Source organism: Triturus cristatus, chromosome 3_2 (assembly GCF_964204655.1).
Source record: "Triturus cristatus chromosome 3_2, aTriCri1.1, whole genome shotgun sequence".
NCBI lineage: Eukaryota > Metazoa > Chordata > Amphibia > Caudata > Salamandridae > Triturus > Triturus cristatus.
This window is the reverse complement of record NC_140584.1, coordinates 815680491-815699172: the sequence shown is the minus strand read 5'-3', so window position 1 is coordinate 815699172 and position 18682 is coordinate 815680491. Positions and strand designations below refer to the sequence as shown.

At 41.3% G+C, this 18682-nt stretch overlaps 1 protein-coding gene across 2 annotated transcripts in view; it reads left to right on the top strand.

Moving 5' to 3' along the window:
* Positions 1-18682, top strand: part of KIAA2012 (KIAA2012 ortholog) — a 747606-nt gene that overhangs the window by 154755 nt on the left and 574169 nt on the right. For both annotated transcript variants that reach the window (XM_085648973.1, XM_085648972.1), the window contains exons 6-7: positions 1837-2029; positions 4309-4451. In XM_085648973.1, coding sequence (XP_085505099.1) covers positions 1837-2029; positions 4309-4451 — 336 coding nt within the window. The remainder of the gene's footprint in view (positions 1-1836; positions 2030-4308; positions 4452-18682) is intronic.

Here is an 18682-nt window from a genome sequence, read left to right as displayed (position 1 = left end):
TATTGGCTACCTCTATGTTAGTGGGCAGTTCAGGTCTCTGAGTGCTTAGGGCAACCCAGAAGATGGCAGGATCTACTTTGTGCCAAGGGCGTTTATTCAAAGGATTGCGGTGTGGCTGTGATTTTAGAGCCTGCTAGGCATATAAGTAAAGAAATAAGGGAGTGGTCTGTTCATGTCATAGGGAGAGGGGCCTGAACCTCTAAGGACGAAATGTTGGAAAAAATGAGGTCAAGGAGATGACCAGCCAGGTGCATGGGCCCCGGGACCAGTTGAAACAGTTGACAAGCTGCCATATCACCTAAGAAGCTGTTGATATTAGGATCACAGTGTGATTCCAGATGGAGATTCAGGTCTCCGAAAATGTTAAAATTGGCTGTTTTAAGTACCAATGTGGTGACAGCATTGGCCATAGCTTCTCTAAATGCTTTGGACGGGCCGGGCTGACGGTAGATTAGCAGCCCAGAAAATGTGAAATTGTCAGTCAGTGCAGTTTTAAAAAGGGCGCTTTCACAGTTGGAGATGTTTTCCGGGATGAGACTTCAGGCGTTTGTTTGCAATGCCCCCACCTCTTCCAGCCGTTCTGTTTAGATTGTTGAGAGCATAGCCAGCGGGCAGGGCCAGGGCCGGAATAGCAACGGAGTCTTGAGAGAGCCAAGTCTCCGTAAGACATGTCTCCCTTCAGTGCAGATGCTTGCCCCAGATGTGGTGTTAGAGGGGCTTATGTCCTGCACGAAGCCTGGCAGTGTTGGGTGGTGCAGGGATTCTGGACTCGGGTGGTAGCAGAGATACAGAGAACCATACATATACCATTTGACCACACACCGCAGTGCTGTCTATTAGGCAATATTAGACAACCTAAGGCAATAAATTGCCATATTGATTCTTGCATCTGGCATCTGGCATTGGTCCTGACCAGGCGCCGGATTGCAATTACCTGGATGGGACAGAGAGCGCCTGATATTAATCGTTGGTGTAGTGATGTGTTGGAATGGCCTGTTGCTGAAGAGTCTCATATGAGGCTGAGGAAACAAGATGACAAAGTAGTAGAAGAAGAACTTGCTTTCTGGAGCGATCTATGTGATGTCTTTCTAGATCCAGAGGCAACAGGTACTTCCTCTGCCAGGGAGAACTGAAAAGAGTGATGGGGTTAGAGTGATTAGAGTCAGTGAGCCCTTTGAGGGCAATTCGGGGATGTGATGAGTGTAGGTGCAACTCCGGTGGATTGTGGCTTTTGGGCCACAGTGAAGACGTGGGTCTATATTGGCCATTGTCTTCTTCTTCTTTCTCTACCTCATTTACGCTGTCCTGTATATCCTTGGTTTTACCCAATACCTCTGTAAAGTTTTTGTTAAAACTGACAAATAAAAGTTTTTTAAAAACCTCCGCTAATGGTGCTTTCCCATTTCCCTACAAAAAACATTGCAGTCAACCGAATTCATGAGTTTTATGCAACAAGAGAATTCAAAATGGCTGAAAAAAATAAATACAAGCTCATAATCACCCAATAATATCTCTAAAAAGTGACAGGATTTGTGATTTTCATGTTTCTGAAGTCACATGCTAAGATATCTTAAGGGAATCTTAACACTCACTCAACACATTTTTGGGTAGCAAATAACTGCTAAACAGATATACACTGACCACAGAAACACAGTATCTGAGTGGTGTGGTTTAATGAAAGAATGAGTCAAAGGGTGGAAGAACGGTTCAGCATGTTAGGTGCCTAAACCCATCAATAGCTTGGGAGACACTTAATTTATAAGCCAGACCTATTGATATTCCAGTGATTGTTATTTACTTTTAAACAGATTTTTTTGTTTGTGGGCTTGTTTCCAGGTAACACCTATGGAGTTTGACCACAGTGAAGAACATTCTGCAGCGGAAAATCAAGAACATATGGAAACAAAATCCAAAACTCCAGCCCCCTCTTTTGGGAACATTTATTTTCAAACTTCTCCGCGCCAGACTGGAAAATTACATTCAACTTTCTATGGGGGCCAATTTTCTGGCCGAAAAAAATCTGAGTATGGTAAAGTATAGCTCAGAATTCCTCCTATTACATTATATTGAACCACTGGCAAGAGATTTGTGACTTGATAATGTTGATTGCATTCATATTTAAATTTGGATCAAAACTAATTTAAATCTCAAAATTAAAGTGTAGGAGCACATGCACTCCAATCCACGTCTGTAATTTTGCAGAATCAGTATTATACAATGAATGTATTCAATCAGTGGTTCTTAGCCTTTTGACTTCAGTAGACTCCACTTATTCATTACTGGAGCCGGGTGACCGCTACTAAATCATTATTTGAATCTAAAGCCCCTACTTAGTCATTACTGGAAGCCAGCATTTCTGATTGTTTGAACCACAAACCAATACACAAAATAGAGAGAAACAAACGTTCATCAAGCAAATACACAAATGATGACATATTTAATTCACAAACAAATATAAAAAATGCTATTTTAATTTAAATAGTAAGTTTGGAGCATTTCTAAATTCAGTTGATGCCACTCATCATCCATATTGTATTCTATTTAATGAACTTGCTGCTCCACTAATCAATCAGAGGATATTAACAGTTTTTACCCTCCAATTTCTAATTCCTTCACATTTACAGAGGATTTTACAAATTTCAATTGTACTATTTGCTTCTTTTTAATACAGTTTATTTATCTGTTTATCTGCAATATTATTTAAATTTGTAAGCAATCACAGACCCACTGAGTTGGCTCTGCAGACAGGGGTCACCGGACACAGGTTAAGAACCACTGTGCTAGACTGCTGACCACAGGTGGGTTGCTTCTATCAAGTACTTCACAAAGTACTTCCATATTTACAACATGCCCAGCCTATAAAAACCCAAGAGACAGGTGGCTAAGTCCTGTCTGTGGACAGCTGGGAACATTGAACCATTGTGTAGCACTTAGAATCTTACAATCAGACACCAGGGCCGTGCTGGTTTGTGGCGTAGCCAAATTCCTTGGAAGGTCCTGGATAATCAGGCTCAAGTCTTTCCGTTCTGATATGTATTCCTAGTTTTTAACACCTCACCATTTTTAGACTGCTACTCTCAATCATAAGCTCTGGGATGAATAGTTGAATTTAATTCTTTTTTCATCTCATTGTAAATATTATACTATATATCAAATGTATTTATTAACTTTTATCTACTTATCTTTTACATGTCAAACTGCATCCTTTATGTCTGTATGTCGATGCTTTTATGATATAATTTTTATCGAAATAAAGCTTTGATTGATTAATTGAGTGACATTTCAGGCCTATATAATTTGGTCAACATAAGAATGAGACACAAGGGCCTTCAAATACACATAAGTGAACATTTCATTTAGACCTTTCATTTTACATAAGCACAACAAATGCAATTTTCATTGCAATCAACTTATGAAATGCTACACATTAAACACAATTAGTCACATCTAGGTGCAACTTTAATATGGTTCACGTTAAATCAAATGCATTACATCACATATGAGCAACTTCATTAAGCAAATGCAGGCAACTACGATTGATTGCATTATACAGAACACAACTGCCACGTTATTTCTACATCCCATTTTGGGTGCTGTGGATGATGATTAGGATGTGAATTCTTTAAATCGGGGGCCTTACATAGAAATTGTGTTGTTGTCTTCCCTCTGACTGCTTGGTTCCTCTCCTGGAAAGTATAATGTACAATCACTTGAAAAAGTAAATGGAAAATTTAAGAAAAATACAAAAATATGAATTTCAAATGGTATAGGCGCAGAAAGAAATTTTTATTCACAGCTGGGGCCCTCCCTTTCTGAAAATTTCCTCTGAAGACTCTCAGTCAACTGTCTGTGGTTTGGTAAAAGAGTGTCGATAGATGTTTTTATTTTGATTTCCTCCTCCTTACCTTTGTTCTCCATATATGACCACTTCTTTAAAAAAAAGTTGGGGTTGTTTTTTACCTGACAGAATTCCCTTTCTAGTATGAAATTTCATGGCGCGCACCTGGCAGTTGCATCCAAAATTCCATGGAACCCATATCTGCCAACAATGCCTGGTCAAACTGTCCAGTGTCTCTACCTAGTGCTTTTACTGCACACATCGGAGGTGTCATTTGAACTCCAGTTCCACATGTTAGGGAAAGGGCAATAGAGCAATCAAAAAAGATAATGGGTAGTAGATGTGTTTTAGCTGCATAGTTGGCACACAAGTTCCAGGTGTCTGAAGTGGAACTGAGACCATTTACTCACATTGAAGACTCAAACAACTATCTCTAACAAAATTAAGGCATGCTTATCACTCTCTTTCAGTAAAACAAGGGCAGGTGAGGCACCAGGATGACAGAGAAGACCATGCTACACAGGAGCCTCTTCGGGGTGGAGGGTTCCTGCCCCCTATTTCATCGACGCAGCACACAGATCATGGAGGTGTGAGGGAGTCGAAGACAAAGCAGGTCAGTTCCTACTGCTTATTGTGCTGGTGTTCATGAATAGTACTTTGCATTGCACATGAGAAATCATCTGGCATCTGCTTGAATGGCGCTTTAATCTTGTTGCTGTGTTATGGTGAGTTACGTTATGTTGTGTTAAATGATCCGTGATATAATGTTTAATATACTTCCCAAACAACATCATAAGAAGACATAACGTGTTTGTTGTGTTTAGGGTGTGCCTTCTGGAATGTTACACCTGCAATGTTAGTGTGCTTGTCAGATATATACCTGTTAGTCCAGGTAGAGTGATGGGCACATCTGCATGACAAAAACTACTCTTTTCATATACAACCATATGCAGATGCCACCTGTTGTGAGCAAACAGAAGATTCCTAACTTAGTCTTCACTGTGAAGCCAATCACCAGGACAGTGTGGTGTACGTGCTTCCCCAGCTACTCTGAAATTAGTTTAATGCTATTCGATCCACACTTCTGAGACACAAACAGTGACATCTCAATGACACTATGCAACAAATCAAATAATACAAATTCAATTTCTAATGCACCCTATTATCAGCTAGCAGCTATAATCTCTCTTTGGTTACATTGTTTACTCTTTTGAGAAACACTCATGTGCATAAAAATGGAATTTGGACAAAATATTGAGTTGTAAATATCGGGAGACAGAAATATCAAAAAGAAAACTATTGTGATATAGAAATATCCGGCGTTACCTGATCAGGCGACAGGTTTAATGGCACCTCAACGAGGAAGAAACGCTTCCTCACCAGGGGGCCTGACTACCCGCTTACGTGGCCTTCCTTCAGTGTGGGGAGAGTTTTGGGTTTTGAAGAGCACACGGATAATATGTGTCTCGGACGCAGAGACGTCTGACTTGACCCAACGATAGGTAAAGTGGGAATACAGGGTGTCTTTCCCTGACTCCCACTATTTATTAATGTTTGCACCCGGTCCTGATGAAGTGCACAGGGATCCACTAGGGACCAATAGATTGCTTGAAACATGTCGACCATCACCCATTTTAGTACACCACACACTTTGTTCCCGGTTTGAGAGCGGTGGGAACACACTGGTCCCTTCCTTTATCTAGCTTGAAGGATAGTCTCCAAACCCCACCAACTTTTTAATTTACCCTAAGGACCCATCATTAAATTTGCCAGGGTACCGAGAGGTAATTTTAATCTCACTGACACCTACTCACTTGACCCACACACCCACATGCACAAGTGCGGCACCTACTTAAAAAGATCTCCATCAAAGAGCCCTCTTGTAGGGCCCGTGAGGGACTGCAGCGCCACCCCCACGAGGAGCACTGCCCAATGATGATGCTTTACACCCGCAAGGGTGTGTGAGGGCACCAAAGATTCCAGGAGATCTTTCCCCACTTCAAACATTCTCAACTGTCATTTGGCGATATTCACAAGTCACTCAGAACCATAGTTAGGTTGTAGAGTCCTTGTCTTCCCCTTTTAGGAACTGTTACCACTTTGTTAGAGAATATTGCCTTAGGAGCGCAGGTTCAGGACCTCGAACATTTTTTCCCTCTTTTCTTCTCTAAACCGCTCCTAGTCCCCCCTCTCGTGATAGTGTTTATAGAAATATCGTTGCCTAGAAAATCGTTTTTTCCGGCCAGTAATATCCTTCTTAAGAATATCGTTATAACATACTTGTAAAGAATATCCTGTATTAATTCATTTAATGTGTTTTAGTTTATATGCTAGTTTATATATTAATTTTATGTGTTAGTATTGTTTGTGTAATTGTTATAATTTTTGTAAGTATAGTTTGTAATTTTAAGTGATTTAGAACTTTTTACTTAGTTAGTTAGTAGTAATTTATAGTGTCATAATGGGCCGTTGGGTTTGTGGGGGACAGAGTGGAAAGTTAATTTAATAATAATTAATAATTAATTAATCATTTTAAGTAAGTATGTGATTGATATTCAGTATGTATATTATGTGGTACTGATGTATTATACTTCTATTTTAGGTGTGGGTTGCTACGTTTGTAGGGGTTTAGGGCAGGAAGCTAAATATTAATTAATTAACACTTAATTAATTCATTATTAATTATTGAGTTGATTATTAATTATGTACATTATGTAATATTGATGTATTTTAGTTGCAGATTGCTAGGTTTGTAGGAGTATACGATGGGAAGTTAATTAAATAATAAATATATATATATATATATATATATATATATACACAGATATATATATTTAACTGATGAATAAGTATGTAAATTGTTTAGTAATTATATGTTTTAGTTCTATTTTAGGTCTTGGCTGCTAGGTTTGTAGGGATGTAGGGTGGGAAGTTAAGTACCAATTATTAACAATTAACTACTAATTGATAATTATGTATGTCAGGATCAGCAGAGCAGGCGCTATAGTAACCCCCAAGCTAAAAGGAGTAAGACTGGAATCTAAGATGGCCGCCGCTGTTGGAACGCTTGAGCAGCAAGTTAGCGCTCTAGCGTTCCAGGACAATCAGTAGGATCCAGGTGTCAGCCCGGTGGAGAGGCGCACTTCACCGGAGTCGTGAGGAGAAAGAGTCGTTATTTGTGCCACGCGTCGAAGAAGAGAATTCATCGTCAAGTTTGAGAGGAATTCAAGTCCAAGTTTCCTGAGCACTAAGTAAGACTGTTCCGTAACTCCCCTCGGAGTATATCAGTGAGAGTTACTTGCCTACAAAAACGAACTTAGCGGAAGAAGACAAACTCATGTTGTATCTCGTCATCCTAGTATGATATATCATACGAATTAGTACCTTTTTCTGTAACGAAGTTTATGAGGAGAATTTTCAGTGACAACGAGAAATATACCTCTTATGTACCTCAGTAAAAAATCCAGTCAGCAGTCAGGGAAGGTTCCCGACTTTCAACCCACAGTGAATTGCCATGTTGAACTAATATTACCTCAGGGTAGTGAATAAAGAGAACAGTGCATAGAATCATTATAGTGGGGCAGAACTCCCTCTTAGTAGCGATAAGAGACTCCCAAGAAGCCTCTTCAGTAGAGTTGAAATAGGAGCACTGACACGAGGAGGGATGAGAAAAGAAAAAACATGGTAGCAGCAGTCAATAAGTAGAAGAAGAAAAAGAACTCCCCAACCAGAATCCAGTTAGAGGCGCCGTCAGTGGTAGCTGGGGTAAGCGAGTCTGTAGTAGCAAGAAATAAAAGCCTAGTAGTAGGAGAGAGAGTAGGGTAACTAAGATAGATCATTTGTATTGCAGAAAAAACTACACCACAAGGCGACACCACCACCACACAACAGAAGAGGAGCATCGGTCACTAAAAGTCAGGGTGGGTATAACCTAGGAAAAGTCATTAGGGCAGAGTAGAAATGAGAGAAGAGTAGAGCGCTTAATTAACGATTATTCTTTTCCTCACAGTACATCCACTTCAATCACAACAGTGGAAGATAGGAAGAGCGACAACACTCAAGAAAGAAAAAGACGTAGTGACTGTCTCTTCTCTGTCCAATTCCCCTTTCCCCCCACCGGTTCACTTGGGCTTACTTGTATCAATCGGCGAGTGGCCCAGAGAGCTGGGAAGGGGCGTTGGGAACATTCTGCTCCCGAGCGAAACCGAAGAGCACAGAGCCTGACAGAGTGAAGTGCCCACGTTTTTTATTCGCTCTTGAGCAGAATGGCCGAAGGTTTGGACTTGAAAAAATTAGGAGAGGTTTTAGAAGGAATCCAAAGAGAGTTAATTTCCGTTAGAGAGGAGAATAGGGAATTGCGAAAGGAAACCACAGATTTAAACTTAAAAATGAGTGGCATAGCCTCGGACCCAAGTTTTAGGTACCCAGTTAATTCAGAAGGAGCTTCCAGTGAGTCTTCGGGCACTCAGCCTAAAGTTACGACACAAGTAATTCATTCCTTGTCACCTGTAATTCCCTTGGCGCCCCCAGAGCGTTTTAGTGGAGATCCCCAGAAGGCACAGGTATTTTTGACCCAATGCACGTTACATTTTATGTGTCGTCCGGCATTGTTTCCCGATGCGCAGTCTAGAGTGGCCTTCATATTGTCGTACTTAAGTGGAGATGCGGCGTCGTGGTCTATGCCTCTGGTCACCTGCAACGCTCCATTGTTATATGATCTGGATGAATTCAAGAAAGAATTCCTTCGCATTTTTGACAGAAGAAGAGTATCCCAGGCCACAGACAATGAACTATTGGAAATTAGACAGGGAAGCAGAGACCTAGTAGCTTACTTGGCTCAATTTAATAAGTTGGTGGTAGAAACGGACTGGCCAGAGAACAAGAGAGCTGCAGTGTTTTATCGAGGCCTAAAGGACGAGTTGAAGGATGCATTAGCACAAGTACCCAATCGACCCACGGAGATATCAGCATTGATCGATCTAGTTTTAGAAATTGACTTCCGTCAAGGAGAGAGAAGAGGAGAAAGGAGGCGAGATTATCGTCCAAGTGTGCCTCGGTTTGATCGGGTGAGAACAGAAGGCAGTAAGGAAGGTGACGTTGCCCGTGGGGGAGAGCCCATGCAGATTGGGACAATTCGAGGTCCACTTTCCAAGGAGGAGAAGGAAAGAAGGAGGCTGAACAAGCAATGTTTATATTGTGGAGGATCTGGGCATTTTGTTCGGGATTGCCAGAAGAAGCCCAAGCAGAAGCCGGCGGGAAACGCCTTGCACCACCAGTAAGCGGAGTTGGACTGGTGGTTGCCGATGAAGAAACAGCTCCAAATGCTCATACCCTGGCGAATACCTTGCAGTCTGCAGCTCCCCACTTAATCTTAATGATGACGCTGCGTTACCGGGAACAAACATTACGGCGAGTCGCAGTGATGTTAGATTCGGGAGCAACAGGCAATTTCTGTGACCTGAAGTTCGCGGAAAAAATTGGATTGAGGGCCATCAAAAAGGAGAGAAGTGAGGCGGTTCGAGCAGTAGATGGCACGAATCTTTCATCTGGACCCATAGTGAGTCATACTGAAATCGTGGAGTTGGAGTCTGAAGAAGGTCATCGAGAAGATATCCAATTCAATTTAATCGATGCTCCGCAGTTCCAATTAATTCTGGGGTTACCTTGGCTAACCGAACACAACCCAACGATAGACTGGGGAGCTCGAACGGTGTCCTTGAACTCAGAGTATTGCAAGGAACACTGTTATTTGGGAGGTCTCGGACATCCAGAAAAAACCCAGGCCCTTCTTTTAAGCGAAGGAAAATCCACAATCTGTGTGATCAACACCGTAGAACTACCCGAGGAATATGAAGAGTACCAAGATGTATTTAGTGAAATGGAGGCGGAAAGACTTCCTCCGCATCGAAATTTCGATTGCAAGATAGAATTGGAACCCGGATCCAATCTTCCATGTAGTAGGATCTATGCTCTAACCGAGAAGGAGGATGAGCACTTGAAGGAGTATCTGCACAAATATCTGGAGAACGGTTTCATAAGACCGTCGCAGTCCCCCGTGTCATCGCCACTTTTTTTTATTCCCAAAAAGAATGGGGAATTAAGAACCTGCATTGACTACAGGGCAATAAACAGAATAACGGTTAAGAATCGGTATCCCTTGCCCTTGATTTCTGTATTACTGGATCAGGTGAAGGAGGCAAAAATTTATACAAAATTGGACTTGAGAGGGGCCTACCACCTGGTCCGAATTCGGGAAGGGGATGAGTGGAAGACGGCATTTCGGACAAAACATGGCCTATTTGAATATCAAGTGATGCCGTATGGCCTATGTAATGCCCCAGCAGCTTTTCAGCATTTCATTAATGATGTCTTGAAGGAGTTTATCGATCGGCATGCATTGGTGTATATAGATGACATCCTCATTTATTCGAGCAACGTGGAAGAACATGAAGAGCATGTCAAGAAGGTGTTGCGGAAACTGCGAGAGCACCGTCTTTATGCCAAGCTGGAAAAATGCGCCTTTGGAGTATCATCCGTGGAATTCTTGGGTTTTGTGCTCGCCCCCAGTGGGGTGACTATGGACGAGAGTAAAATCAAGGCAGTTCTGGAGTGGGAATCTCCGAAAACTGTGAAGGAAATCCAAAGCTTTATCGGATTTGCCAATTTTTACAGGAGGTTCATTCAAAATTTCTCTCAGAAGTTAATTCCAATGACGAGGCTGCTAAGGAAAGGTGTCAAATTTGAGTGGTCAGAGGAGGCAGAAGAGTCATTCAAACAGTTAAAAAGAGATTTTACTTCCGCCCCAATTCTATTGCATCCAGATCCATCAGAGCCATTTTTTGTAGAGACAGATGCCTCCAATTGGGCCTTAGGAGGAGTGCTATCACAGAGACACAAATCAACTGGTCAACTGCACCCAGTGGCCTATCGTTCGAGGAAGTTGACGGCACCAGAAGTTAATTATACCATCACTGAGAAGGAGTTGTTGGCCATTAAGGATGCCTTCAAGGACTGGAGACACTACCTAATGGGGGCCAGACATGTGGTAACCGTCTACACAGATCACCGAAATCTGAAATTCTTGAAGTCTGCGAGAACTTTGACACCAAGACAGTTGAGATGGTCATTATATTTTGCGGACTATGACTTCATAATTACTTACCGTCCAGGGGCTCAGAATGGTAAGGCGGATGCCCTATCTAGGAGAGGAACTGAAGAAGTCATGGAGGAGGTGAAGGATCAGACCATCATCCCATCCGAGAAAATAATTGGAGCAGTTTTACGAGAATCACAGGACAAGAAGAAGCAATTCTCTATGACCAAAGAGGAATTGGAAGAATGGGTGAGAGAAGATTCTGGTCGAGAGGTGCGGGAAGGTTTACCATATCATCATGGGGTCCTTTACTTGCCGACAACAGAGATGCAGCAACAGGCCTTGAAGGAAAGTCACGATGATCTGTTGGCAGGCCATAAGGGAATAACTAAGACCGAAGATCTAGTGAGGCGACGCTTTTGGTGGCCCAGTTTGGCAAAGGATGTGCGACAATATGTGGCCACTTGTGACATTTGCGCTAGGGGAAAGCCGGAAAGGCAAGCTCCGCAAGGGTTACTTCAACCTTTGCCTACACCACCACACCCATGGCACACGATAACCTTAGATTTAATAGTAGATTTACCATCCAGTAAGGGTTATGATACTATTTTGGTGTGTGTAGACGCATTTACGAAAATGGCACATTTTGTACCTTTGAAGGGAGTACCCACGGCAGTAATTCTGGCGCATGCCTTTAGCCAACACATGGTTCGAGCCCATGGCATACCCAGGGTGGTGATATCCGATAGGGAATCCCAATTTTTATCCCATTTCTGGAAGGCCTTCACTAAAAAATTAAGTATTGACTCTAGGTACACGACTAGTTATCACCCAGAGACAGATGGCCAAACGGAGCGCACAAACCAAGAGTTAGAGCAGTATCTAAGGCTCTGCTTATTAGAACAGGAAGGAGATTGGCCGGATTATCTGTGGGCAGCGGAGTTTGCCCACAATAATGCAAAAAACATGTCCACAGGTTATTCCCCCTTTTATTTAAATACAGGAAGACATCCCCATCAAGCTGTAGATTTTCAAGAGGTAGATGTTCCAGCAGTAACAAATTTAGTTGATCACATGACGAGAGTGCATTCACTAGCCACAGACAATTTAACCAAGGCAAAGGCGACTTACAAATTCCATTCTGATAAAAGAAGAAGGAAGGAACCAGATTTACTAGTTGGAGAGAAGGTTTGGCTAAACACAAAAAACCTTAGGCTCAAGGGGGTTAGGAAGTTTCAACCCAGATTTGTAGGGCCTTATGAGATTGAGAAAAAACTAAGTACAGTAAACTATCAGTTGAAGTTACCCAAAGGATTGCGGGTGCATCCCGTTTTTCATGTCTCCTTATTGAAAAAGGTTTCAAGAGACCTACGAGTTAAAATACCCCCAAAACCAATCCACACTGAATTGGGGGAAGAATTTGAGGTACAGCGAGTCTTGGACTCCAAGATACGAAATGGCCAAATGTACTATTTATTGGATTGGAAAGGTTATGGGCCCGAAGAAAGAGCGTGGGAAGTTTCTTCAAACATCCATGCTCCTCGTTTAATTAGGGAATTTCACAGGAGATTTCCTAATAAGCCCAGGATGGTAGGACGCCCTTTGAGAGGGGGTACTGTCAGGATCAGCAGAGCAGGCGCTATAGTAACCCCCAAGCTAAAAGGAGTAAGACTGGAATCTAAGATGGCCGCCGCTGTTGGAACGCTTGAGCAGCAAGTTAGCGCTCTAGCGTTCCAGGACAATCAGTAGGATCCAGGTGTCAGCCCGGTGGAGAGGCGCACTTCACCGGAGTCGTGAGGAGAAAGAGTCGTTATTTGTGCCACGCGTCGAAGAAGAGAATTCATCGTCAAGTTTGAGAGGAATTCAAGTCCAAGTTTCCTGAGCACTAAGTAAGACTGTTCCGTAACTCCCCTCGGAGTATATCAGTGAGAGTTACTTGCCTACAAAAACGAACTTAGCGGAAGAAGACAAACTCATGTTGTATCTCGTCATCCTAGTATGATATATCATACGAATTAGTACCTTTTTCTGTAACGAAGATTATGAGGAGAATTTTCAGTGACAACGAGAAATATACCTCTTATGTACCTCAGTAAAAAATCCAGTCAGCAGTCAGGGAAGGTTCCCGACTTTCAACCCACAGTGAATTGCCATGTTGAACTAATATTACCTCAGGGTAGTGAATAAAGAGAACAGTGCATAGAATCATTATAGTGGGGCAGAACTCCCTCTTAGTAGCGATAAGAGACTCCCAAGAAGCCTCTTCAGTAGAGTTGAAATAGGAGCACTGACACGAGGAGGGATGAGAAAAGAAAAAACATGGTAGCAGCAGTCAATAAGTAGAAGAAGAAAAAGAACTCCCCAACCAGAATCCAGTTAGAGGCGCCGTCAGTGGTAGCTGGGTTAAGCGAGTCTGTAGTAGCAAGAAATAAAAGCCTAGTAGTAGGAGAGAGAGTAGGGTAACTAAGATAGATCATTTGTATTGCAGAAAAAACTACACCACAAGGCGACACCACCACCACACAACAGAAGAGGAGCATCGGTCACTAAAAGTCAGGGTGGGTATAACCTAGGAAAAGTCATTAGGGCAGAGTAGAAATGAGAGAAGAGTAGAGCGCTTAATTAACGATTATTCTTTTCCTCACAGTACATCCACTTCAATCACAACAGTGGAAGATAGGAAGAGCGACAACACTCAAGAAAGAAAAAGACGTAGTGACTGTCTCTTCTGTGTCCAATTCCCCTTTCCCCCCACCGGTTCACTTGGGCTTACTTGTATCAATCGGCGAGTGGCCCAGAGAGCTGGGAAGGGGCGTTGGGAACATTCTGCTCCCGAGCGAAACCGAAGAGCACAGAGCCTGACAATGTAACTGTTTATAAATTATGTAGACTGGGTTATACTTATTTTTTTTCATTATATTTTAGGAGTGGGTTGCTAGGTTTGTAGGGGTATAGGGTGGAAAGTTAATTAAGTAATAATTAAATAAGCATCATTTTTCAATTGAAAATTGATTATTTCATTGTTTATGAATTTTGTAAATAGGACAATTGTTGTTTATTTTTGTAATTCTTATATATATTTTAATTTAAGTAAGAATGTTTATATATAGAGATTTATATTATTTCTAAATTAATAGAGTTATTCAATTATGTAATGTGTTTGAAGAGAAGTAGTTTACCTACTGTTGCTTAGACTGGAGTAGGAATAGTAAATCATAGTCCTCCAAAGTCCAATGCTTTCCCCACTGTTGCACAGACTAGAGTGGGAATAGTAAATCTCACCCTTCTGAGTCCAACACTGTCCCTATTGCTCCACAGACTGGAGTGGGAATAGTAAATCTTACCCTTCTGAAGTCCAACGCTTTCCCTACTCTCTCACAAACTGGAGTGGGAATAATAAATTATACCCCTCCGAAGTCCAACTCTTTCCCTACTGTTGCACAGACTGGAGTGAGATCAGTAAAGCTTACCCTTCCGAAGTCCAACTCTTTTCCTACTGTTGCACAGACTGGAGTGGAAACAGTAAATTTAATCCCTCCAAAGTCAAACACTTTCCTATTGTTTCACAGACAAGAGTGGTAATATTAAATGATATCCCTCCCAAGTCCAACACTATCCCTACTGTTGCACAGACTGAAGTGGGAATAGTAAATATTACCCCTTAGAAGTCTAACTCTTTCCCTACTGTTACACATACTTGAGTCAGAATAGTTAATTTAACCCCTCGGAAGTCTAACGCTTTCTCTATTGTTGCACAGACTGGAGTGGGAATAGTAAATGTAACCCCTCTAAAGTCCAACTTTTCCCCCTACTTTTGCACTATTTGGAGTGGTAATAATGTGTTTATTCCCTCTGAAGTCCTACAATTTCTCCACTGTTGCATAAACTAAGGTGGGAATAGTATATCTATTATTCCCAGACTCTAATACATTTCCAAGTATTGGTTGATTATTTTTTGTTTATAATTTTATAGTATTTGCTTATATTTTTTTTGTTTTTACATTTTTATAATATTCTTTGTGATTGTGTTTTTTTATTTTATTTGTTTGGTAATTTATTTAATGGTTTGGAATTAAATTGTAAATGTTCTTCTGTTTTGTGTAAAACAAAATATATATATATGTAAATGGTAGAAGACTGAAGAATAAATAATTGTTGCACAATTGGAGGTCTGCACTCGTCTTTTCTTCTAAATAATTGGATGTATCACGAGGTGAAGTGATATATATATATATATATATATATGCATAAACACAGTCAGCTCCTCCTGGGAATCTCGCCCGTAGTTGGGTGGTGCGTTAAGCCGGTAGAGCTACCGCCGGCAAATTCAATCCAAAAGTATCCGCAAATAAGCAACGCACTCTCAGTAGCAAAAATGCTACTGAGAGTGCGTTGCTTATTTGCGGATATTTTTGGATATATATATATATATATATATATATATATATATAATTATGATCCCGTTCCCCCAAGCAAATTCCGGAGGAGAAAGGGACAGCACACCAGGAAACAGCACAAAAAGACTTTTATTTGTGCACTAACTTAATTCAGGACGACGCGTTTCGGCGTTTAGCCTTTGTCAAAGGCTAAACGCCGAAACGCGTCGTCCTGAATTAAGTTAGTGCACAAATAAAAGTCTTTTTGTGCTGTTTCCTGGTGTGCTGTCCCTTTCTCCTCCGGAATTTGCTTGGGGGAACGGGATCATAATTATTTGAAGTGGTTACTGCCACCACTGACGGCACCAGCGTCGCAGGCCTGGGGGAAGCTTTGGCAGTAAGATGATGAAGAATATATATATATATATATATATTAGCTACCAGCAATAGTCAGTATGTAGTTATAGCTAGGGCCAACTTTTCCCACAGACAAACTGTTGTTAGGTTTGCTAATAACTATGGCACCATTTGATGAATCTTTATGACATTTTGAAAAGTCATGTCAAGAATAAATTTATTTCAGCTCAGAGAACCATAAAACGATTTACAGATTAAAAGGTTTAAAATACAATGCAAACAAAAATCACAAAAGAGTTAAAAGGAACACTTTGTAAGCTGCACCTATTTCATATTAAGCTTTTACAAAAGAACAATGTAAACAACTGACTGTAACCCTAGTAGTTTCTATACAGATTTTACGCATAACGCTTTATGATTGCAATGGAACCTCTTATATAATTAGCTACTGCAGTACAGATATCAGCCATACCCAGTGACAGTAAAAAGTTAAAACCATCACTATACGAACAAGGGCGAATAATCCCTAATAATGTGAGCAGAAATCTAGTTCTCTCTGATTTATACAATGTGCAAAAAGATACAAAGTGCATAGTGCTTTGAGCATAGGCACATGGGCATGGCATAAGCTTGTTTGACGACCCATCTTGGCGAGGAAATGCCAGCAAAACGTGCACGGTGCATAAACGAAACCTGGTTAAATAAAATTGTAACTTGTTAATAGAGAATGATAGATAAAATTGTGCAAGGGCAGGAAACAAGTGGGGGTCTCCCATATTGCCATGTTGGTGACTAATAAGCCTATCGTCCTTCGAGCAGTACGCCTCCTTGAGAATACTTTTGGCATTCAGGGGTATACCTTCAGGGTTTTAAAAACAAAATCCAAACCAATCTCTTGGTATTTCCTCCTTAAATATTGAAACCATGGAGTCTTTAAAACATTGTCAGATTTTAGGCATTCTTTGATAACATCGCGCGAAAACGTTAAATTATCTGAGGTCCATATCTTGGCCCATAGGAGCAAAGGAGCACGGCTTACGCTGTCCTCTATAAATTCTAAACCAAGTTCCATATGGCAGAATAGGGTAGGTGCGCTTTTCGAGAGCATCAGTAATCTTTTCATAAATGTGTTTTCCATTACTACAAGCTGTTGGCTTTTAGAGTAGCCCCAAACCCCAGCTCCATATGTGGCAATAGAAAGACTTTTGGCTCCATAGAGGGTAATTAATTCCTTCACAGGCTAACGCCCCACTTTACAAGCAAAACAGAATAGTGCACCCACTGCTCTACTTGTCTGCTGCACTCTTAAAGTTAAAAGTGGTTCCCATGTCAACTGATTGTTAAAAAGATTGCCCAGGTATGAGAAATTACTGACCTTTTCTATTTTCTTACCCTGAACAGTAAAGGTTTTAGTTTTAGTGGTTTTAGGCCCACATACCATTGTGCATGATTTGATAAAGTTTACTTTTGAATCGAGAGAGGTCATAAAATCAGTAAAAGCATCAAGAGATTTCTTCAAACTCATAGCTGTCCTAGCTAATAAAACAGTGTCATCTCCATAAGATAAAAGCGGGACAGGTTTATTACTCATTTTGAGAAAGTCAAGTTTCTTACTTAATAAGAAAGCCTCCAGCCCATTTGTATAAATTAAAAACAGGAAGGGGCTAGGATACAGCCTTTCCTGACTCCCTCCGTAGAAATAATTAGAAGAGTTTTTTCCCCATTACTGCCATATCTTATTGTGACTGTGGTACTGGAGTGAAGCCAGCAGAGTAGGGTTACTAGCTCTTTTTCCACACCCATACCTTCCAACATAGCCTATAATTGATCTTGGTTGACAGTATCAAAAGCGCTAGATAGGTCCATGAAGGCCAGATGGATAGAGCTCTTCATGGACCTAACGTGCTTGTTCATAATTAGAGATAAATTAAGACATTGTTCAGTTGTACCCCGCCCCCTCCTGAAGCCATATTGAGTATTGGACATTATCTCATTTTCAGATGCCAAGTCTTCCTAGTGTGCAAGGAGGACCCTGCCCAGAACCTTAGCCATGGCATCTATAAATGAAATGGGCCTATGCTGGGTCACTTCTTGCACCTTTTCTGAAAACTGGGACCACTATTGCTCCCTTCCATGATGAGGGCAATGGTCCAGTAATAGCTGCTTTGAAGACATTCGTAAGCAAGGAAGCCCACAGTTTAAGATTATTTTCTAAAAGATCAAGCGGCACCCCATCGGGTCAGAGGCTTGCCCTGTGATGGAGCAACCTCGACTTAGTTTGGAGGCTAAAGTTAGGTCCCCTGGTTCGTCTTCTGGCCCCTTATGTAAAGGATTAAAAATGCCTGCAAAATGGGCTTCCCATGTTTCACCTAGGATCAGTGAGTCCATCTGCCTAACCTCTTCTGTAAACAATGGGCGTTTAATGATTTACCAGAATTTTGGGGAATCTTTGAGTGAGCCAGCTTGTTCCTGATCCTCCCACGCCATAAACCTTATTTCCTTTTTCTTATCTTCAATCACCTTTTTGTATTTACTCCTGGTAGCTTCAATTAGCTCACTGTCACGGGGGATATTATGTAGTGTACTTTTTAATTCCTTGTGGGCGTTGGAGCATTCTGTATTAAACCATTGTGCCTCGATCGATTGTTTTTGCGTGACTTTCCTGGTCTGCGCTACATCACCACAAAATAGCTTGAATGCCTGAACCACTTCTGCCAGGGAAGAATTTAACTGTAAACATCTGTCTATTAGGTTATAATTACTTATAATGGTATCTTCCTTGAAATTTACCAGGTTTACATGTCCCTAGTTCGACCTACATCCTTTGTTAGGGTTAAAATAGATTGGGCGATTATCACCACACCCTTTATTTGGTTGCAGGTCAAACAAAGCAAGGAGAGTGTAATGATCACTCGCACAATTTGGCTTGACCTTGAAATCCAGGACAAAAGTGGTAAATTGCTTTGACATTAACATACAATCAATCATGCTGGCCCTACCACCATCAGTAAAAGTTGG